This window comes from Bombina bombina, chromosome 2 (genome assembly GCF_027579735.1).
Source record: "Bombina bombina isolate aBomBom1 chromosome 2, aBomBom1.pri, whole genome shotgun sequence".
Classification (NCBI taxonomy): domain Eukaryota; kingdom Metazoa; phylum Chordata; class Amphibia; order Anura; family Bombinatoridae; genus Bombina; species Bombina bombina.
This window is the reverse complement of record NC_069500.1, coordinates 112,328,993-112,353,573: the sequence shown is the minus strand read 5'-3', so window position 1 is coordinate 112,353,573 and position 24,581 is coordinate 112,328,993. Positions and strand designations below refer to the sequence as shown.

At 39.5% G+C, this 24,581-nt stretch overlaps 1 protein-coding gene across 3 annotated transcripts in view; it reads left to right on the top strand.

Annotated features, from left to right (window-relative positions):
• RICTOR (RPTOR independent companion of MTOR complex 2) overlaps positions 1–24,116 on the top strand; it is a 611,164-nt gene extending 587,048 nt beyond the window's left edge. For all 3 annotated transcript variants that reach the window (XM_053701222.1, XM_053701221.1, XM_053701220.1), the window contains exons 33-35: positions 14,963–15,086; positions 16,981–17,119; positions 17,824–24,116. In XM_053701222.1, coding sequence (XP_053557197.1) covers positions 14,963–15,086; positions 16,981–17,119; positions 17,824–17,898 — 338 coding nt within the window. In that variant the 3' untranslated portion in view covers positions 17,899–24,116. The remainder of the gene's footprint in view (positions 1–14,962; positions 15,087–16,980; positions 17,120–17,823) is intronic.
• Positions 24,117–24,581: the final 465 nt, after the last annotated feature.

Below are 24,581 nucleotides of genomic sequence, written 5' to 3'. Positions count from 1 at the left end.
GGGGATCTCTGACAGCACAAGGGGTTTGGAAATTTCAAGAGGCGAAATTACCCATCAATATTTTGGAACTCCGTGCTATTTTCAGGGCTCTTCAGGTTTGGCCTCTGTTGAAGAGAGAACCGTTCATTTGTTTTCAGACAGACAATATCACAACTGTGGCATATGTCAATCATCAGGGTGGGACTCAGTCCCCAAGTTATGAAAGAAGTATCTTGGATACTTGCTTGGGCGGAATCCAGCTTCTGTCTAATTTCTGCGGTTCATATCCCAGGTATAGACAATTGGGAAGAGGATTATCTCAGCCGTCAGACTTTATATCCAGGGGAGTGGTCCCTCCATCTGGATGTGTTTTCTCAGATTATTCAGATGTGGGGTCTTCCAGAAATAGATCTGATGGCTTCTCATCTAAATAAGAAACTTCCCAGGTACCTGTCCAGGTCCAGTGATCCTCAGGCGGGAGCAGTGGATGCATTGAAAGTTCCTCGGTGTTACCGACCTGCTTATATTTTCCCGCCTCTAGTTCTTCTTCCAAGAGTGATCTCCAAAATCATCATGGAACAATTGTTTGTGTTGCTGGTAGCTCCAGCATGGCCTCACAGGTTTTGGTATGCGGATCTTGTTTGAATGTCCAGTTGCCAACCTTGGCCACTTCCATTAAGTCAAGACCTTCTTTCTCAAGGTCCGTTTTTCCATTAGGATCTCAAATCATTAAATTTGAAGGTATGGAAATTGAACGCCTAGTGCTTAGTCATAGAGGTTTCTCTGACCCAGTGATTAATACTGTTACAGGCTCGTAAATCTGTTCCTAGGAAGATTTATTATCGAGTTTGGAAGACTTCTATTTCATGGTGTTCTTCTCATAAATTCTCTTTTAGAATTCCTAGAATTTTACAGTTTCTTCAGGATGGTTTGGATAAGGGTTTGTCTGCAAGTTCCTTGAAAAGACAAATCTCCTCTCTTTCTGTTTTATTTCACAGAAAGATTGCTATACTTCCTGATATTCATTGTTTTGTACAGGCTTTAGTTTGTATCAAGCCTGTCATTAAATCAATTTCTCCTCCTTGGAGTCTTAATTTGGTTTTGAAGGCTTTACAGGCTCCTCCGTTTGAGCCTATGCATTCTTTGGACATTAAATTACTTTCTTGGAAAGTGTTTCTTTTCGCCATCTCTTCTGCTAGAAGAGTTTCTGAATTATCTGCTCTTTCTTGTGAATCTTCTTTTCTGATTTTTTTATCAGGATAAGGCGTTTTTGCGCACTTCATTTAAATTCTTACCTAAGGTTGTGAATTCTAACTTTCAATATGGAAACGATCAGAACTATCCTTCGTTTTGTTTATCAAGTCCATTTCATGCCCACTATAGATTTGAAGGATGCTTTCCTTTATATCCCCATTTTACGAGAGCATTTTCAGGTCTCAGATTTTCGTTTAAGGACAAATTGTTTCCGTTTGTGTTAACACTATTTGGTCTGGCTACTGATCCAAGAGTTTTCACAAAAGTTCTGGTAGCCTGATTGTCTATCATCAAGACTCACTGGCTCCATACCTGGCCAATACATTTTTACTTTTAGCAATTTTTTTTCCAACAATATTTTGTTTTTTTGTTTGACAACATGGATGGAAAAACAATGTTTCAAAGAGCTCTGTTTTTACAGACCAGGGTTTCCTTTTTGGGAATGATCATAGATTTAATTTTACATAAAGGGACACTCAATCAAAATTAAAGTTTCCTTATTCAGATAGAGCATGCCAACAACTTTCCAATTTACTTCCATTAACAAAATTTGCACAGTCTTTTTATATTTAAACTTTTTGAGTCACCAGCTCCTACTGAGCATGTACAAGAATAAGTGTGTATGCATTTGTGAATGGCTAATGGCTGTCACATGATATGTGTATGCATTTGTGATTGGCTGATGGCTGTCACATGGTACACGGAGAGTGAAAAAAGACATAACTTAAAATTGTCAGAAAAAAAAAATCTACTACTCATTTGAAGTTCAGACTAAGTGCTATTGCATTGTCTTGTTATCTTGCATTTGTTGCAAATCTACTGTGTTGACTGGTCCTTTAATCGATGATAGAAATCTAGAGTTAGTCTTATGCAAAATTTCAATCAACTTCCTTCCATACGGTGGTGCTCCGTATGGAAGTACTAAGTCTGATGTTTGCGGCATCAGATGCCATTCCATTTGATCCGTTTTTTCTGTGACTTTTTTGCATGTTGATCCAATGTTGCAAGGATTACAAACCAATGTTTCCAAAGGATTCTATTGGAGCCCATATCAGGGAAATCTTTTGTGGTGGATATTCCACCAGTCCATTTCTGTTTTTTTTTTGTTTTTTTTTCACCCAATCTGAATAATAATCACGTCAGGCACAAGTCTCTGTCTGGGGAGCAGTATGGAGGTCCGGGAGAGCGCAGGGAGTTTGGTTTCCTATGGAGACGAGGCTACCAATAAATGAGAATGAGGAAGATTCATCACAAGGTTTGAAAATGTTTCTTTCTTAGTGTGAAAAGCAAAATTTTACAGGGCATTCTTTCAGAATTACCAGAATTTTTCAATATTTGCATGAAAGTTTAGTCGAGGGCTTAACTGCTAGCTCTTTGAAGGGTTAAAGTTTCTGCTATTTTGGTTCTATTCCACATGATGTTGCTAATCTTCCTGACTTTCAGAATTTTGTTCACGCTTTAGTCAGCTTGAATACAGTTATTGAGCCAAATTCTCCCCTTGGAACCTTAACCCCTTCACTCCCGGGAATTTCAGAGAAAAACTTGCCCAAAGTACCAGCATTTTTGCTATCACTCCGTTAAAAATATATAGTTTTGATAGGTAAATAAAAAAAATGTTTAAAGTAGACAATCCAAGGTATTGCTCTAGGAACATTTTGGTATATCATGATATCTTTTTGCTGCCAAATGCAATCATATAAAAAAAAATTACCAAACTTTGGGTTTCTCACTGAAATTATTTACAATACTGCTTGTAGAGTCATAACACAAATGGTTGTAAAAGCTTTGTGAGGATCCCCTTTGTTCAGAAATAGCAGACATGCAGGGCTTTGCCATTGTTTTCTGGTACTTGGGAGGTAGGGTTGCCACCTTTTCCTAAAAAAAATACCGACCATAGGTGGGTGGAGCCACAAAAGGGTGTGGTCACAAAAAAGGCAGGGCCAAAAAAGAGGCAGATTCAATCAATGTAACATACCCCTACATGTTACATTGAGGGATAATACATGCTGCTTACTGACTGTGTGTATATGAGAGGTGCCCAGGGAATCACACAATTTATTTATTATACAATATATATATATATATATATATATATATATATATATTTACATTTACAGTGGATATAAAAAGTCTACACACCCCTGTTAAAATGTCAGGTTTCTGTGATGAAAAAAAAATGAGAAAGATAAATCTCTTCAGAATTTTTTCCACCTTTGATATGACTATAAACTCTACAACTCAATTAAAAAACAAACTAAAATCTTTTAGGTAGAGGGAAGAAAAAATATAAAAATAAAATATGGTTGCATAAGTGTGCACACCCTTAAACTAATACTTTGTTGAAGCACCTTTTGATTTTATTACAGCACTCAGTCTTTTTGGGTATGATTCTATCAGCATGGCACATTTTGACTTGGCAAGATTTGCCCACTCTTCTTTGCAAAAACACTCCAAATCTGTCAGATTGCGAGGGCATCTCCTGTGCACAGCTTCAGATCACCTCACAGATTTTCAATCGGATTCAGGTCTGGGCTCTGGCTGGGCCATTCCAAAACTTTAATCTTCTTCTTGTGAAGCCATTCCTTTGTTGATTTGAATGTATGCTTTGGGTCATTGTCATACTGAAAGATGAAGTTCCTCTCCATGTTCAGCTTTCTAGCAGAAGTCTGAAGGTTTTGTGCCAATATTGACTGGTATTTGGAACTGTTCATAATTCCCTCTAGCTTAACTAAGGCCCCAGTTCCAGCTGAAGAAAAACAGCCCCAAAGCATGATGCTGCCACCACCATGCTTCACTGTGGGTATGGTGTTCTTTTGGTGATGTGCAGTGTTGTTTTTGCGCCAAACATATCTTTTGGAATTATGGCCAACAAGTTCAACCTTGATTTCATCAGACCATAACTCCTTTTCCCACATGCTTTTGGGAGACTTCAAATGTGTTTTTGCAAAATGGATGTTTTTCTTCATAAGAAAAGGCTTTCGTCTTGCCACTCTACCCCATAGCCCAGACATATAAAGAATACGTGAGATTGTTGTCACATGTACCACTCAGCCAGTACTTGCCAGATATTCCTGCAGCTCCTTTAATGTTGCTGTAGGCCTCTTGGTAGCCTCCCAGACCAGTTTTCTTCTCGTCTTTTCATCAATTTTGGAGGGACGTCCAGTTCTTGGTAATGTCACTGTTGTGCCATATTTTCTCCACTTGATGATAACTGTCTTCACTGTGTTCCATGTTATATCTAATGCCTTGGAAATTCTTTTGTACCCTTCTCCTGACTGATACCTTTTAACAATGAGATCCCTCTGATGCTTTGAAAGCTCTCTGTGGACCATGGCTTTTGCTGTGGGATGCGACTAAGAAAATTTCAGGAAAGACCAACTAGAGCAGCTGAACTTTATTTGGGGTTAATCAGAGGCACTTTAAATGATGCCAGGTGTATGCTGACTCCTATTTAACATGATTTTGAATGTGATTGCTTAATTCCGAACACAGCTACACCCCCAGTTATAAGAGGGTGCAACCACATTATTTTAGTTTTTTTTCTTTTCTTCCCTCCACCTAAAAGATTTCAGTTTGTTTTTCAATTGAGTTGTACAGTATATAGGCCATATTAAAGGTGGAAAAAGTTCTGAAATGATTTATCTTTGACTCATTCTTTTACATCACAGAAACCTGACATTTTTACAGGGGTGTGTATACTTTTTATATCCACTGTATGTATGTATATATATATATGTATATGTGTGTGTATGTATATATATATATATATATATATATATATATATATATACACACACACATATATGCATACACACACACATATTATATTCTTTTAAAGTGAATGTTAAAGAAAACTATTAACAAGAAATCAATAAAAATTAACATTTTCACTGTACATTTTACACTAAGTTAGGCACTAACACACTGCTTTAAGCCCCTGAACTGCCAGAGAGGGCTGCACTGTGCATTTCTCATCTAGCAGGCATGGGGTTAAACAGTTAGTTGAGACTTGTATTAGGCTAAAGAAATGCTACATCGCAAAGTATATCAGCTTACATCTCACTCTCAGCAGGACTTGTAGGGAAGAGGACAGTTCCTTTCTGTCCGGGAGAAACTGAAAGTAAACACACTTCACTTCGTTGAGTCCGTTTTTCTCTCTTTGCAGACCCCGCCCCCTGCAGCAACCAAAAACCTGTCAAATGTGAGAGGTTACAGGGGAGGGGGAACTGTCTGCCCGCATGTGAAGTGTGTGTGTTAGGAAAGCATTGGGATTTGTATTTCCCAAGTGCCCTGCTGCTCTGCTTAATAGAATGGGTAGCCAGACCCACTTGTTAGCAATAAAAAGCTGCAACAACAAAAAAAAACGGCTTTTACATTGCCGGTATTTTACTTATGCTGCCACCGGCTGCTAATCACTGATTACCGGCTGTGCCGGTAAAACACCGGCTGGGTGGCAACCCTATATGTTAAATTTAATGCATGGCATCAAAGTTATAAAATTGCTAGAAGAGTGTGTATGAATTTAAAAAAATAAAGATCCTGTTTTTTAATTCACTCGCCAAACCCAAGCTACCTGGATGTAGACGTTTGTACAATGTGATCTCTGCTTTCTCTCTCCCCCACTCGTTCATTGCTTCTGTTCTCCCACAGAGAATTGTCTTTCCCAGTACTGCTCCCTGGTTTCTGCTGCCCTTATCACATATCTTTTGACAGACTTGCATTTCAGACAAGTAGTGCTGACTCTTAAGTAACTCCACGTGCATGAGCACAATGTTATTTCTCCAACATAGGTGTGTCCGGTCCACGGCGTCATCCTTACTTGTGGGATATTCTCTTCCCCAATAGGAAATGGCAAAGAGCCCAGCAAAGCTGGTCACATGATCCCTCCTAGGCTCCGCCTACCCCAGTCATTCTCTTTGCCGTTGTAAAACGGAGATGGCTAAGAGTTTTTTGGTGTTTAAATGTAGTTTTTATTCTTCAATCAAGTGTTTGTTATTTTAAAATAGTGCTGGTATGTACTATTTACTCTGAAACAGAAAAGAGAAGAAGATTTCTGTTTGTAAGAGGATGATGATTTTAGCAAACGTTACTAAAATCGATTGCTGTTTCCACACAGGACTGTTGAGATGAAGTAACTTCAGTTGGGGGAAGCAGTTGGCAGACTTTTCTGCCTGAGGTATGACTAGCCACATTTCTAACAAGACTTTGTAATGCTGGAAGGCTGTCATTTTCCCTATGGGGACCGGTAAGCCATTTTCTTAGATTAAGTAAAAGAATAAAGGGCTTTATAAGGGCTTAAAAAACTGGTAGACATTTTTCTGGGCTAAAACGATTACTTTGCTAAGCATATTTGGCAGATTATAACTCTTTATAGTTATTATAATCTTGGGGATTGTTGTTAAAAAACGGCAGGCACTGTATGGACACCTTTTTCAGATGGGGGCCTTCTCTAGTCATAGGCAGAGCCTCATTTTCGCGCCACTAATGCGCAGTTGTTTTTGGAAAGCAAGGCATGCAGATGCATGTGTGAGGAGCTAAGAACCACTGAAAAAGCTTATAGAAGGCGTCATTTGGTATCGTATTCCCCTCTGGGCTTGGTTGGGTCTCAGCAAAGCAGATACCTGGAACTGTATAGGGGTTAAATGTAAAAACGGCTCCGGTTCCGTTATTTTAAGGGTTAAAGCTTTCAAATTTGGTGTGCAATACTTTTAAGGCTTTAAGACACTGTGGTGAAATTTTGGTGAACTTTGAACAATTGCTTCATGCTTTTTCGCATATTCAGTAATAAAGTGTGTTCTGTTTAAAATTTAAAGTGACAGTAACGGTTTTATTTTAAAACGTTTTTTGTGCTTTGTTGACAAGTTTAAGCCTGTTTAACATGTCTGAACCATCAGATAAGCGATGTTCTATATGTATGAAAGCCAATGTGTCTCCCCATTTAAATATATGTGATAATTGTGACATAGTGTCCAAACAAAGTAGGGACAATGATGCCACAGATAATAATAGTGCCCAAGATGATAATTCAGATGAGGGGAGTAAGCATGGTACTGCATCACCCCCTTCTGTGTCTACACCAGTTTTGCCCACACAAGAGGCCCCTAGTACATCTAGTGCGCCAATACTTATTACTATGCAACAATTAACGGCTGTTATGGATAATTCTATTGCAAATATTTTATCTAAAATGCCTACTTATCAGAGAAAGCGCGATTGCTCTGTTTTAAACACTGAAGAGCAAGAGGACGCTGATGATAACGTTTCTGACATACCCTCACACCAATCTGAAGGGGCCAGGAGGGAGGTTTTGTCTGAGGGAGAAATTTCAGATTCAGGAAAAATTTCTCAACAAGCTGAACCTGATGTTGTAACATTTAAATTTAAATTAGAACATCTCCGCGCACTGCTTAAGGAGGTATTATCTACTCTGGATGATTGTGACAATTTGGTCATTCCAGAGAAATTATGTAAGATGGACAAGTTCCTAGAGGTTCCGGTGCCCCCCGATGTTTTTCCTATACCCAAGCGGGTGGCGGACATAGTAAATAAAGAATGGGAAAGGCCCGGCATACCTTTTGTTCCTCCCCCTATATTTAAGAAATTATTTCCTATAGTCGACCCCAGAAAGGACTTATGGCAGACAGTCCCTAAGGTCGAGGGGGCGGTCTCTACTCTAAACAAACGCACTACTATTCCCATAGAAGATAGTTGTGCTTTCAAAGATCCTATGGATAAAAAATTAGAGGGTTTGCTTAAAAAGATGTTTGTTCAGCAAGGTTACCTTCTACAACCAATTTCATGCATTGTTCCTGTCACTACGGCAGCGTCTTTCTGGTTCGAAGAACTAGAAAAGTCGCTCAATAAAGAATCTTCGTATGAGGAGGTTATGGACAGAGTTCAAGCACTTAAATTGGCTAACACTTTTATTCTAGATGCCGCTTTGCAATTAGCTAGATTAGCGGCGAAAAATTCAGGGTTTGCTATCGTGGCGCGCAGAGCGCTTTGGCTAAAGTCTTGGTCAGCGGATGTGTCTTCCAAGACAAAATTGCTTAACATCCCTTTCAAGGGCAAAACACTGTTTGGTCCTGATTTGAAAGAGATTATTTCAGACATCACCGGGGGAAAGGGCCACGCCCTTCCTCAGGATAGGTCTTTTAAGGCTAGAAATAAGCCTAATTTTCGTCCCTTTCGCAGAAACGGACCAGCCTCTACTTCTACATCCTCTAAGCAAGAGGGTAATACTTCTCAACCCAAACCAGCCTGGAGACCGATGCAAGGCTGGAACAAGGGTAAGCAGGCCAAGAAGCCTGCCACTGCTACCAAAACAGCATGAAGGGATGGCCCCCGATCCGGGACCGGATCTGGTGGGGGGCAGACTTTCTCTCTTTGCTCAGGCCTGGGCAAGAGATGTTCAGGATCCTTGGGCACTAGAAATAGTTTCTCAAGGTTATCTCCTGGAATTCAAGGAACTACCCCCAAGGGAAGGTTCCACAGGTCTCAATTATCTTCAAACCAAATAAAAAGACAGGCATTCTTACATTGTGTAGAAGACCTGTTAAAGATGGGAGTAATTCATCCAGTTCCAATAGGAGAACAAGGGATGGGGTTTTACTCCAACCTGTTCATAGTTCCCAAAAAAGAGGGAACATTCAGACCAATTTTAGATCTCAAGATCCTAAACAAATTTCTCAGGGTTCCATCTTTCAAAATGGAAACCATTCGAACGATCCTTCCTACCATCCAGGAAGGTCAATTTATGACCACGGTGGATTTAAAGGATGCGTACCTACATATTCCTATCCACAAGGAACATCATCAGTTCCTAAGGTTCGCTTTTCTGGACAAGCATTACCAGTTTGTGGCACTTCCATTCGGATTAGCCACTGCTCCGAGAATTTTCACAAAGGTACTAGGGTCCCTTCTAGCGGTTCTAAGACCAAGGGGCATTGCAGTAGTACCGTACTTGGACGACATCCTGATTCAAGCGTCGTCTCTGTCAAAAGCAAAGGCTCATACGGACATCGTCCTAGCCTTTCTCAGATCTCACGGATGGAAAGTGAACATAGAAAAAAGTTCTCTTTCCCCGTCAACAAGAGTTCCCTTCTTGGGAACAATAATAGATTCCTTAGAAATGAGGATTTTTCTGACAGAGGTCAGAAAATCAAAACTTCTAAGCTCTTGTCAAGTACTTCATTCTGTTCTTCGTCCTTCCATAGCGCAGTGCATGGAAGTAATAGGATTGATGGTTGCAGCAATGGACATAGTTCCTTTTGCACGAATTCATCTAAGACCATTACAACTGTGCATGCTCAGACAGTGGAATGGGGATTATACAGACTTGTCTCCGACGATTCAAGTAGATCAAAGGACCAGAGATTCACTCCGTTGGTGGCTGATCCTGGACAACCTGTCACAGGGAATGAGCTTCTGCAGACCAGAGTGGGTCATTGTCACGACCGACGCCAGTCTGGTGGGCTGGGGCGCGGTCTGGGAACCCCTGAAAGCTCAGGGTCTATGGTCTCGGGAAGAATCTCTTCTCCCGATAAACATTCTGGAACTGAGAGCGATATTCAATGCTCTCAAAGCTTGGCCTCATCTAGCAAAGGCCAATCAGACAACATGACGACAGTTGCATATATCAACCATCAGGGGGGAACAAGGAGTTCCCTGGCGATGGAGGAAGTGACCAAGATAATTCAATGGGCGGAGGATCACTCCTGCCACTTGTCTGCAATCCACATCCCAGGAGTGGAAAATTGGGAAGCGGATTTTCTGAGTCGTCAGACATTCCATCCGGGGGAGTGGGAACTCCACCCGGAAATCTTTGCCCAAATAACTCAATTATGGGGCATTCCAGACATGGATCTGATGGCCTCTCGTCAGAACTTCAAGGTTCCTTGTTACGGGTCCAGATCCAGGGATCCCAAGGCGACTCTAGTAGATGCACTAGTAGCACCTTGGACCTTCAACCTAGCTTATGTATTCCCACCGTTTCCTCTCATTCCCAGGCTGGTAGCCAGGATCAAACAGGAGAGGGTCTCGGTGATCTTGATAGCTCCTGCGTGGCCACGCAGGACTTGGTATGCAGACCTGGTGAATATGTCATCGGCTCCACCATGGAAGCTACCTTTGAGACAGGACCTTCTTGTTCAAGGTCCATTCGAACATCCGAATCTGGTCTCCCTCCAACTGACTGCTTGGAGATTGAACGCTTGATTTTATCAAAGCGTGGGTTTTCAGATGATTCTGTAATAGATACTCTGATTCAGGCTAGAAAGCCTGTAACTAGAAAAATTTACCATAAGATATGGAAAAAATATATCTGTTGGTGTGAATCTAAAGGATTCCCATGGAACAAGATAAAAATTCCTAAGATTCTATCCTTTCTACAAGAAGGTTTGGAGAAAGGATTATCTGCAAGTTCTCTGAAGGGACAGATCTCTGCGTTATCTGTTTTACTTCACAAAAGGCTGGCAGCTGTGCCAGACGTTCAAGCGTTTGTTCAGGCTCTGGTTAGAATCAAGCCTGTTTACAGACCTTTGACTCCTCCCTGGAGTCTTAATCTAGTTCTTTCAGTTCTTCAAGGGGTTCCGTTTGAACCCTTACATTCCGTAGATATTAAGTTATTATCTTGGAAAGTTTTGTTTTTGGTTGCAATTTCTTCTGCTAGAAGAGTTTCTGAGTTATCTGCTCTGCAGTGTTCTCCGCCCTATCTGGTGTTCCATGCAGATAAGGTGGTTTTGCGTACTAAGCCTGGTTTTCTTCCGAAAGTTGTTTCCAACAAGAATATTAACCAGGAGATAGTTGTACCTTCTTTGTGTCCGAATCCAGTTTCAAAGAAGGAACTCTATTTAGAGGCCACTAAAGATTTCAGACAAACATCGTCTTTGTTTGTTGTTTATTCTGGTAAAAGGAGAGGTCAAAAAGCAACTTCTACCTCTCTTTCTTTTTGGCTTAAAAGCATTATCCGATTGGCTTATGAGACGGCAGCCTCCTGAAAGAATCACAGCTCATTCCACTAGGGCTGTGGCTTCCACATGGGCCTTCAAGAACGAGGCTTCTGTTGACCAGATATGTAAGGCAGCGACTTGGTCTTCACTGCACACTTTTGCCAAATTTTACAAATTTGATACTTTTGCTTCTTCAGAGGCTATTTTTGGGAGAAAGGTTTTGCAAGCCGTGGTGCCTTCCATTTAGGTGACCTGATTTGCTCCCTCCCTTCATCCGTGTCCTAAAGCTTTGGTATTGGTTCCCACAAGTAAGGATGACGCCGTGGACCGGACACACCTATGTTGGAGAAAACAGAATTTATGCTTACCTGATAAATTACTTTCTCCAACGGTGTGTCCGGTCCACGGCCCGCCCTGGTTTTTTTAATCAGGTCTGATGAATTATTTTCTCTAACTACAGTCACCACGGTATCATATGGTTTCTCCTATGCATATTTCCTCCTGTACGTCGGTCGAATGACTGGGGTAGGCGGAGCCTAGGAGGGATCATGTGACCAGCTTTGCTGGGCTCTTTGCCATTTCCTGTTGGGGAAGAGAATATCCCACAAGTAAGGATGACGCCGTGGACCGGACACACCGTTTCAGAAAGTAATTTATCAGGTAAGCATAAATTCTGTTTTATATGAAACACATGAACTAACGCCCTCTAGCTGTGAAAACGGTCAAAAGCATTCAGATAAGAGGCGGTCATCAAGGGCTTAGACAGCATATGAGCCTACCTAGGTTTTGCTTTCAACTCAGAACACCAAGAGACTAAAGGAAATTTGATGATAAAAGTAAATTAAAAAGTTGTTTAAAATGACATGCCCTATCTGAATCATGAAAGTTTAATTTGAACTTTACTATCTCTTCAGTTATAGGAGTTACTAAATTGTCTGCTCTTTCTTGTGAACCTCCCTATATAGTCCTTCAAGATGAGACTCTTTTTAAGAACTAAATTAGATTTCTTGCCTAAGACATCATCAATAGAGAAATCGTAGTTCCTTATCTTTGTCATAATCCTCAGATTTCTAAGCAAAGGCTTTTAGATAGTTTGGAGTTAGAGCCTTAAAATTTTTTCTTCAGGCTACAAAGGTTTTTTGGCCATTCTCTAGTTTCTTTCATTCCTTGGGTCCACTCAACGGCCAAAAGGCCACAGCTGTTACTTTGGCTTCCTGCTTAACGCTTTTTAAATTTACAAGGCTTTCTTGGAGGCAGGACAGTCTTTCACAAAGCATATCTCTGCTCATTCTAAAAGATCAGTTACCATTAACTGGGTTTTTTAAAATGAAGTTTTCTGTAGAACAGATTTGCAAGTCGGCAACAGGGTCATTCCTACATTTCTTTTCTAAATTTTACCACTTTGATGTTTTGGCTTCTTCAGAAGTAGTCTTTGGTATGAAAATTCTACAGACAGCAGTGTCTGGAAATTAGTTGCTTTTTCAAAAATGTCTTAATCCCACCCTCATTACTGGTGGACGTACAGCTTAGGTATTATGTAATGGACTTGTGGACTTGCCACCTTACAAAAGAAAACTAAATGTATGCTTACAAAAAAGTTCATTTTTTTTAAGGTGTTAAGAGTCCACGATGCCTGCCCTATTTACTTTAACTGTTAAAAAAAAAATTGGCGGCAGTTCTAGTTTTGCACCTCATTTCAGTGTTCTTTTCTTTGCTACCTTTCTACTTTTCACGTGGCTATGCGTAAGACTGGCTTATCCATGAAGTGGGAGGGATATAATACTCTTGGTGTTTTTGGGAATCTTTGCTTCCTCCTAGTGAACAGGAGTTGAATCCCAGACATAATGGACTTGTATAGACTCACCACCTCAAAATAACTGAATTTATCAGGTAAGCATACATTTTGTTTTTACGTCACTGGATAATAAGTACTTTCACACTCGTATATCTGTTGCTGAAAATTGCCAAATTCAGAAAAAAACACCCGTGCCCAATAAATAGCCTTGCCTAATGGTCTGATGTTTACAGTAACGTGCATGTCAGACCGTGCCTTCAGGGATTGGAAGTGGATTTTGATTTCTACTTCATAAATATTTTGAATAATTTGAAAGATACAAAAATATATATATTCATTTTAACTCATGATCTTATCCTAGCTTTATTCCACCATGAATGTGGTTTGCTTTTTGGCACACTCATCAGAAATAGCTAAGGTCACTGTAGAATGTAAGATAAAATAAGGATTGAATTTAACGAAAAATCTCTTCAGAACAAAACCAACAGCATTTAGTCCTTAAATACTTTACTTTGTCTATGCTTGTGTGTATGTGTGTGAATTGCTCTCTCCTACATGTACTTCCATTCTCTCATTTCTTAGTGATGGTAAACTCAAAATTTAATTCCCTATAAAATGTTTAATTATGCATAATAAAAAAAAATCTTTGCAATGCACTTTTATGATTTATTTTATCTGTTTTTCCAGGATTTTAAACTGGATAGCGCATCACATGTAATGCAGAACCCTAGTACTCTTACATGCTACAAAGCTATTGGTTGATTTGTGCAGTAGCTTGTTTATATCTGTCCATCATTGGCCACAGCAAACAGAATAAAATAACAAAGCAATGCATATTTTTCTAACAAAAGGAAGTGTAAATGATTTTAAAACATTTACTTTTGCATCGTTGTGAATGTCTGATGCGTAAAGGAAATACTTGACCTAAACATTGCTTTAAACAATAGGTTATGGTTTGAGCTGAGCTGCATGGAAAGCAAATCAACAAATACTTTTAGTTGAGGCAAAATCAATCGGTTTAGTAATTTAACACCTTGATTGCCAATAAGAGACTGAAAGGGTATTTTACCCTTTATTTGCTAATAACGCATGCAGTAATGTAATATCTTGATTGTCCGGACCAGACAGGCAACCCGAAGGCTTAAATCCATTGTAAGACATGTTTAAGCAATTTAACCATTTGATTACCCCCTTTATCTTTGTTTGGCCTAGCCCTTGTGAATGCGGAAAGACGGAGATATGACACATCTCATGGCCAGTACATGACATGCTTAGGAATGGAGAGGCTGTGACCCCTGCACCTCTTTTCAAGTCTTAAAGGGACAGTCAATACAAAAATTGTTATTGTTTAAAAAGATAGATAATGCCTCTACTACCCATTTCCCAGCTTCGCACAACCACCGGTCATATTAATATACTTTATAACCTTTAAACCTCTAAATTTCTGTCTGTTCTAAGTCACTAAAGACAGCCCCATGATAACATTCTATTTTATTAGCTTTTCACAACATGGGGAGTGCTAGTTCATGTGAGCCATATAGATAACATTCTGCTCATGGCCGTGGGTTGTGCACAACACAGCACTAATTGGCTTAAATGCAAGTCAATAGATGATAAATAAAAAGTCATGTGATCAGGGGGCTGTCAAAAGATGCTTAGATACAAGGTAATCAGAGGTAAAAAAAGTGTATTAATATAACTGTTTTCTGTGTATAACTGGGGAATGGGTAATAAAGGGATTATCTGTCCCTTTAATGGCATTTTAACAGCGACTAGAACACATTTTATTAGCCCCATGGATCCTTACATCTGGTGTTTGTCTAGCCCAGTCTTTTTTTGTGCCTGGCCAAGTAGTTTCAAGACAAATATTTCTCAGTAATACATTTCTTTCAAAATGGGGAACTGTGAATGGGAAAACTTAGCTGTTTAATAAATTAGAAGTGTAAAACTGACCATGAGATATTATTTCTGATTTATTTTTAAGGTGGAAAATCAATTCCTGAAGATACACCAGTCTGTCGCATATTGCTGCGAAAAGAGGTCTTAAGGCTAGTCATTAATTTGAGCAGCTCAGTGGGAACAAAAGGACATGAAACTGGACTTTTGACGTAAGCCAATTTTTGATGTGCTTAGTAGTAGTATTTGTTTTAATATTCTAAACATTTTGCCATCATTCAACTGGCTATGTAAAAATTTCATGGATGTAGTATTCAAGAATTTACCATAATGTATTAGACTATTTTTATTTTAGACGTAGCAAAGTAGATGAATCCACAATCCGGGTGCCTTCTCACCTCTTAAGGGACATAAAACTGAAAATTAAATCCTTTATAAAATGTTTAAATATACATATTGAAAATATATAAAAATGTTCTTACATTAATCATTTTGTCACCCCTTTTCCTGTAATTAAATTAAACCGGAGTGCTACTCAAAAGCCTGAGTCTCCAACATTACAAGAGACTAGATAAACACTACTTGAGACATTTTAAAGGGAATGTTTCTTAGCTGCATAACTATTCAAAATTTGCTAAGAAAATGTTTGTTTTGAATGTCTTTAAGACATTATGATCTTTTGCAATGTAGTAACTAAATATTGATCCATAGACTACGTCTATAAAAATTTGCTTGATTAGCTTAAATCGTATTTAAGCCATTGAAGAGACCGTAAAGTCAAAATTAAACTTTTGTGGTTTAGATAGAACATGCAATTTTAAACAACTTTCCAGTTGACATATCAGATTTTCTTTGTGTCCTTTGTTAAAGAGTAAATCTATGTAGTCTCATATGAGTTCAGGAGTGTGCACATGTCTTTAGTACAGATAGCCCTCAGTTTACGCTGGGGTTAGGTTCCAGAAGGAATGGTTGTAAATCAAAACCGTGTTTATAATGTAAGTCAATGGGAAGTGAGGGAGTTAGGTTCCAGGCCCCTCTCAAAATTGTCATAAGTAACACCTAATACATTATTTTTAAAGCTTTGAAATTATGACTAACTGCTAAACAGCATTATAAACAGTATCAAATAATCACACAAAACAGATTATATAATTAAACTAAGTTAAATGAACAAAAACATTTGCTAAAACGGTATTATAACCTAATAAAATAATCACACAACACAGAAAATATAATCAAACTAAGTTTAATGAACAAAAACGTTTTTTTTTACTTGGATTTTACTGCAAACAGTTCTCTGCATTGTTAGCATGTTAGATAATATTGGGTCTGCACCTATTTTATGCATTTCAATTTGGACTGATTAAGCAGTTAGGCACCCTCACCTCAAGCTGCTGGACAAGAAGATAATTTGGAAGTGCCTGCTAGATCTTGTTTGCTCGATAGCTCTGGTCTGCTCTGTGTACATGGATTAATTTCAGGCTGTAAAGCTTGCTTAACTTTGCTGCAACACAAGCGGACAGCTACTGGCTATTTTAATTAGTGCACTGCTTTTCAATGCATTTCAATAGCAGTCACATGACTGAAAAAAAAGGTTGTTATTCTGAAACGGCGCAAATTGAACCGGCGTAAACAGAGGGCCACCTGTACTTTATGGCAGCATTATTTGCAACAATGTATAGCATTGCTTCAATGTTGCAAAACATTGCTGCCATAAAGTGCTAAAACAAATTTAATAATATAAGTAAATGGGAAAGTTATTTACAATTGCAGTTGTAATTTGTGTAGCCTTTATTTAAAATCATCGCAGTTAATTAAAACACATTTGAATCATCTCTACAATAAAATTAAAGCAATATGAGAGTGCCGAATCAACAGAAATTCTAGAGACCATGCACAGTAAATTCTCCTTCATTAAAATATTCTAAAAATTCTGCAGGTCTTGTTTACTCAACTGTAGGATTTTAAAAGTTTGAAAGTTATCAATTGAAATCTGTTGTTCATGCAAATATTGTCTTTTGTACATGTTAGGGCTAATCTATGAGATATTTATTTTAACTACCAACCTGTTAACTACATGTGGCTTTGGTGTATTTTCTATTCTAGGATTAAGGAGAAGTTTCCACAAGCTTTTGATGATATTTGCCTTTACTCAGAGGTTTCATATTTACTAGCACATTGCACATTTAGACTTCCGTCTAGGAGATTCATTCAGGAGCTTTTTCAAGATGTGCAGTTTCAACTTGTGAGTATACTTAATCTGCTACAAACAATTTCAGTAACCCCTGCAGTGCCAAATGCTGATTAAAGAATTAGAGCGAAAATAACTTTGTAAGTTATCTATAACCTGCCAATATTGTTATCCCTAAAGTTTTACTTCTTGTTGTTAGCAAATGACTTTATCATCATGCAATTTCCAATACAGCTTGGTTTATTGGCATATTTTCCTCATTTTATGAAAATATTGTGGACTGCTCTAATCGAGTCATTATAGACTATTCAGAACTCATGTTAAAAGGAATTATTTATCTGTAAATTTCCTTTTTTTTTTTTTCTCTCTCACATTATTCATTGCACTAATATTATACACATTCATCACCCGGCTTCATGTGACTGTTTATATACTGTTTGTTAAAAAGGCATAACACATTATTCTTAGTAAATGTCACCAAACCACATTATAAATGTTTTTGACCCCTGTGGATCCTCTTTACTAACTCAAAACTGATGGAAATAAGGTAGTTTGGTGACTTTTAGCAACATCGACACATGTAGTGCAGTCTTTACAAACCATTGCATTTAACCTTTTAGATCTTGCCAAAATGGTAAAAAGAAAAGTGGAAGAGTATATAAAACTTAAAGTGTTATTGACATCTCTCTTTACGGTTAAAATAACATTAGTGTGGGGTTTGCCGTCTTTAAACAACCTTTGGTTTTCTTTACTAACAGATGCATGAAGAAGCAGAAGCTCTTTTAGCCGTACCCCCAAAGCAACCAATAATTGACATTGATGCAGAATCCTGACCTTCAGTTTAAATTGTGGACAGAAAATGAACAGACGTTGTCAGATTGGACTGGATGGCAAAGAGACATTTTCTGCCGTTCTGTCCCAGTGCACACTGGTACATACACACAGAAGATCCCGCCGTGTTTTGTAACCTTAAAAATGAATCCTCACTCAACTATGGATATCTTCATTTTCTTTTTTGGACATATATGTATGGATAATCTTCGTAAATAACTATGTATGCAAGAGCCAAGCACTGAAATACCTGCACAGTTCATAAGAAAATACTAGATCAATTTCTAGGACAGTTTAAGAAACAGGTTAATTTTATGTTACTGATGAGCAGTTTAATGCTTTGTTCATGAACTCTGCTACAAATTGGTATTTTCCTGCATGTCCCTTCCTGTCAGTAGAGATCTGGAAAGCTATAGGGGCACGTCAGGAAGTCACGTCCTTGTGTAGAATTTTGAAAACACTACATGGAGAATGATGAATTGGATTTTTATAGTACTGACTAGAAGGCTACCCTCAGACTGCTTTCCATGTTAAATATTTTTTCTCCACTTCCACTCTATATATTACTGAAACACTTTTGTATTGCTACATGGTTCTTCATGTGCTATTAATGGAAACCCATATTTATTCTTTACAAGAGGTTAGTAAGTGTCCTATTGTCCTTCTGGTTAGTTCCTTCATCGTCAAAATGTTGTGCATCTAATAAATAGAATCCTACTGGAGAAAAGCAACAACAGCCATAACTATTTTCAGTGCTACTTTAATACGTCTAGTGGGAAACCAACTAGAAAGAAATTTTGCACATTCCATGAAAAAAAGACAATCTCTCCCTGTCAATTCTAAAGTCATACTATTTTTTCGTATGGCCCTAAGTGATGATTGCTGGATATGTACCTTTGCTGAAACTGTTCAAGCAGCAAAATGCATTTTTTGTAACCCCAGTATTCTTTGATAGTTTGCACATGACAGATTTGCATGATAATTTGCCAGAGGATGGATACGGCTTCAGTACAGGCACCTTGTAATTATTACATATCTATCTGATATTATATGAAAAACTTTGAGAATTTAAGATATGCAAATATGTATATAAATCGCATGGACACCTTCACTACATTTTACTTATGTAATTAACATAATGCTCTTTTGAAAGGCCTGCGTGTATGTATGTGTGTGTGTATATATATATATATAAATATATATATATATTAACCAGCTGGACTGTTAGTACCTGTGCAAAGTTTCCAATTAGTGGTGAGGTGAACAATCATACAACTGGTCTGATAACTTCACCACAAAATGTGTCTTATTTGTTTACTAAAGATCAGTTACTGGCATCCTTTTTCATTTGTGTTTAAGATTTCCAAGACAACAACCTATATCAAAAGATTATTTCTGAATCCATTCTCTTTACGATGGCAACGTTTTGAAATTAATTTTATTTTCAATTTATGAATAGGGATTATAAGTACAAGGTACACTGTGTTTTGTTTTCCTACAGTTTTCATAATTATGAAGATTTTTCCTTTTAGATTTACTTTGTTTATAATATTTTGAGTTAAAAAATAACCCTAATGATATTTTTTAAGGCTTTTTAATGTTTTGGCACAATGGCAAATATATTGTCTTTCACTGATAGTATTTTTTTTTCTTTCCTAAGATATGGTGAGTCCACGGCATCCTTAATTACTGTTGGGAATATGACTCCTGGCCAGCAGGAGGCGGCAAAGAGCACCACAGCAAAGCTGTTAAGTATCACTCCCCTTCCCACAATCCCCAGTCATTCTCTTTGCCTTCAGTGCAAGGAGGAGGTGAAGTTTGGTGTTTGTAAAAGATTTTTCTTTAATCAAGATTTTATTATTTTGAAAGCCAGAGTAGGTTTGCTCTGATCTTTCCTGTTCAGAATGGGTATAGCTGTACTCCACATTAGTCTCTTCGGTAGGGCTGTGGTAGCTTTCAAGCAGTTAGGAACTTGTGGGGTGGGCCTCACTGCGTTTTCCTAACAGGTTGCTGCCCTTGCATAGAAAGCCAGAGTAGGTTTACTCTGTCCTTTCTTGTTTTCACAGGTCTCTGTGAGGAGCGGCTTTTTCTAAAAACCAGGTGAGCTGTCCTCCTGCCGGACAGCCAGAGGTACCATTTTTGTGTTTTTTTTATGAGAGAAACAGATTACTGGCACTAAAGTAAGTGGTTGCTATTTGGGACTAAATTCCTGTGTTACATAACAGGATTCATTGGGCAGGAAGCATGCACTGGGGCTTGGAGAGTGTTTCACTTAAAGGTGGCTCAGTATATTCCCTGGATCCGGTGTTGAAATGGATGGGTCTGGACATGTCTCAGTTTAAAATACTAACGCCTGAGACATGCCAAGGAGCGGTATTAAGTTTAATTGTTTAATTATTGTTTTATTGGAGCTGTTAGAAATACACTGCAGGCTCAGTTTTTTCAGCGTATTACGAGTCCGGAGAGCAGAGGGGGCAGGTAGGCAGCTCAGTGACATCGCTGAGGTGTAGAGTAGCCTGTTTTTTTTTTTAATTCTTAAGCCTCAATTACATATTGGAGGTTTGGGCACTAATTAGCTCTCAACTTTTGGTAAATTTAAGAGGTTTAAGCCCTGTTTAGCTGTCGTTTTTACTATTGGGAACGAATGCTCTTAAAGGGACAGTGTTAAAAGAAACTATTTTTTTTATATATATATATATATTTATTTATTTTTTTCATTGTTAATTGCAGGATGGACCAAGAGTCTGTGCCTCCTGCTGAATGCAAGCTTTGTCTAGATAACCAAGTTGAACCCCCTTTGCCTTTTTGTTCTGATTGTATTGAGAGAACATTAAAGTACAAATATAGACTTTTTGTTGCTGAGCCACCACTCTCTCAGGTTGATGCTGCTTAGGCAATGCCGCAGCTTTCTCCTCAAATGTCCCAAGCCTTAACACATTCGGTGCCCTGCGGTTCCTCACAATCTCCTGGAGGAGTATATTTGCATGCAGAAATTGCGTCCCCAGGTATCCTCAGCGGTATCTGAGGCATTAGCTGCCTTTCCCATGCTTCAGGGAAGACGCAAGAGGAAAATGAGAGAATCGGATAGTAAGGTTTCTGATCCAGTCCAGGTTAACCAAGTTGCTCTTTCTCACAAATCTGAAAGATACTTCGGTACTAGCCTCTGGGGGTGAGATCTCATATTCGAATAGTATAATTCCTTCATCTGATGCTGAAGTGGTTTCCTTCAGATTTAAGCTTGAACACCTTGGTGTTTTGTTAAAGGAGGTTTTGGCTACCTTGGATGACTGATACCCCTGTCGTTGTCAACCCTAAAAAAATCTAGCAAATTAAATAGATATTTTGATGTTCCCTCCTCTGTGGAGGTGTTTCCTGTGCCAGGCCATGCTACGGAGATAATTGCCTGGGAATGGGAGAGACCTGGATTTCCTTTTTCCCCGTCTCTGGTTTTTAGAAATATGTTCCTGGTGGCTGACTCCATTAGAGTCATGGCAGATGGTACACAAGGTGGAAGGGGCGATTTTTACCCTGGCTAAGAGAACTACTATTCCTATTGATGATAGTTGCTCTTTCAAGGACCCTATGGACAAGAAGCTGGAGGCTTACTTTAAAAAGATTTTTCATCAGGATCTCCAATGGCAACCTGCGGTGTGTATTGCTACCGTGACAAATGCGGCCAAAAGAGAGGGAACTTTCAGGCCTATTCTAGATCTAAAGTGTCTAAACAAGTTTCTCAGAGTGCCGTCCTTCAAAATGGAGACTATCCGTTCCATTCTTCCTTTAATGCAAGAGGGTCAGTTCATGACGACCATAGACCTGAAGGACGCTTACCTCCATGTTCCCATTCACAGGGATCATCACAAATTTCTAAGATTTGCCTTTCTGGACAGGCACTTTCAGTTTGTGGCTCTTCCTTTTGGTCTTGCCACAGCTACCAGAATTTTCTCAAAGGTCCTGGGGGCTCTTTTGGCAGTGATTCAGTCTCGGGAAATTGCAGTGGCGCCTTATCTGGATGATATTCTGGCACAGGCACCTTTTCAACTTGCAAAATCTCACACAGAGATCTTGTTGTCTTTTCTTCGCGCTCACGGATGGATGGTGAATTTGTTCTGGTCTTTCTAGGAACAGTTATAGATTCCCTTTCAATGAAGATATTTCTGACGGAAGTCAGAAAAGCAAACATTCTTTCCTCTTTCCTATCTCTACAGTCTGCTGTACAGCCATCAGTGGCCCAATGTATGGAGGTAATTGGTCTGGTGGTGGCTTATATGGACATAGTTCCTTTTGCCCGATTCCATCTGAGAGCTCTGCAGTTATGCATGCTCAGTCAATGGAACGGGTATTATGCAGATCTGTCTCAGAAGATAGTTCTAGATCAGACGACAAGAGACTCTCTTCCGTGGTGGCAGTTTCAAGAACATCTGTCTCAAGGGACATGTTTTCGGAGCCCCTCATGGGTGATTGGGACCACAGACGCCAGCCTGGTGGGCTGGGGAGCAGTCTGGGACTCATTGAAAGCGCAAGGACTTTGGTCTCAGGAGGAATCTGCTCTCCCCATAAACATTTTGGAGTTGAGAGCGATCTTCAATGCCTTGATTGTTTGGCCTCAACTGGCCTTATCCCAATTTATCAGGTTCCAGACAGACAACATAACCTCAGTGGCTTACCTCAACCACCAGGGGGGAACTCGGAGTTCCTTAGCCATGAAGGAGGTGGCTTGGATTATTCAATGGGCAGAAGCTCACCATTGCTGTCTATCTGCCATCCACCTCCTGGGAGTGGACAACTGAGAAGCGGATTTCCTGAGCAGACAGACTTTTCATCCCGGGGAGTGTGACCTCCATTCCGAGGTGTTTTCCAGGTTAACCATCAAATGGGGGGTACCGGAGTTGGATCTGATGGCGTCTCGACAGAACGCCAAGCTTCCAAAGTACGATTTGAGGTCAAAGGATCCTCAGGCCTTCCTGATAGATGCTCTGGCAGAACTTCAGAATGGCATACCTATTTTCTCTGTTTGCTCTCCTTCCACGAGTCATTGCTTGTATCGAGCAGTAGCGAGCATCTGTGATTCTAATAGCTCCGGCGTGGCTTCGCAGGATCTGGTATGCGCACCTAGTGGAAATGTCATCTCTGCCACCGTGGAGACTACCCTTGAGGACTGAAGCTGACTGCTTGGAGATTGAACGCTTAATTCATGTCTAAGCATGAGTCGGTCATTGAGACCATGATTCAGACTCGTAAGCCTGTTTGTAGAAAGATTTAACATAAGATATGGCGTAAATATCTTTATTGGTGTGAATCCAAGGGCTACTCTTGGAGTAGGGTCAGGATTCCAACAATTTTGTCTTTTCTCCAGGAAGGTCTGTCGGTCAGTACTCTGAAGGGTCAGATTTCTGCTCCATCTATTTTGCTGCACAAGCGTCTGGCGGATGTGCAATCTTTTTTGTCAGGCCTTGGTCAGAATCAGGCCTGTGTTTAAGTCTGTTGCTCCGCCTTGGAGCCTTAACCTTTGCAACAGGCTCCGTTGCAGTTGTACTTAAAGCTTGGGTTTCTTCCTAAGGTTGTTTCATATAGAAATATTAATCAGGAAATTGTTGTTCCTTCCCTCTGTCCTAATCCTTCTCATAAGGAACGTCTGTTACACAACCTAGATGTGGTGCGTGCTCTTAAATTCTATTTGCAGGCGATTAAGGAGTTTCGCCAGTCTTCTGCATTGTTTGTTTGCGTTTCTGGGAAGTGTAAAGGTCAGAAAGCTACCGCTACTTCTCTTTCTCTGTGGTTGAGAAGTATTATTCGTTTGGCATATGAGACTGCTGGATAGCAGCCTCCTGGGAGAATCGCGAGCTCATTCCACTAGGGCTGTCTCTTCTTCTTGGGCTTTTAAAAATTAAGCTTCTGTGGAACAGATTTGCAAGGCTGCAACTTGGTCTTCTTTGCATACTTTTTCTAAATTTTATAAATTTGATACGTTTGCCTCGGCTGAGGCTTCTTTTTGGAGAAAGGTTCTTCAAGCAGTGGTGCCTTACGTTTAGGTATACCTGTCTTGTCCCTCCCTAGTCCTCCGTGTTCTTTAGCTTGGGTATTGGTTCCCAACAGTATTTGAGGATGCTGTAGACTCACCATATCTTAGGAAAGAAAACATTTATGCTTACCGGATAAATTTCTTTTCTCCAACATAGGTGTGTCCGGTCCACGGCGTCATCCTTACTTGTGGGATATTCTCTTCCCCAACAGGAAATGGCAAAGAGCCCAGCAAAGCTGGTCACATGATCCCTCCTAGGCTCCGCCTACCCCAGTCATTCTCTTTGCCGTTGTACAGGCAACATCTCCACGGAGATGGCTTAGAGTTTTTTAGTGTTTAACTGTAGTTTTTATTATTCAATCAAGAGTTTGTTATTTTGAAATAGTGCTGGTATGTACTATTTACTCAGAAACAGAAAAGAGATGAAGATTTCTGTTTGTATGAGGAAAATGATTTTAGCAACCGTCACTAAAATCCATGGCTGTTCCACACAGGACTGTTGAGAGCAATTAACTTCAGTTGGGGGAACAGTGTGCAGTCTCTTGCTGCTTGAGGTATGACACATTCTAACAAGACGATGTAATGCTGGAAGCTGTCATTTTCCCTATGGGATCCGGTAAGCCATGTTTATTACGATCGTAAATAAGGGCTTCACAAGGGCTT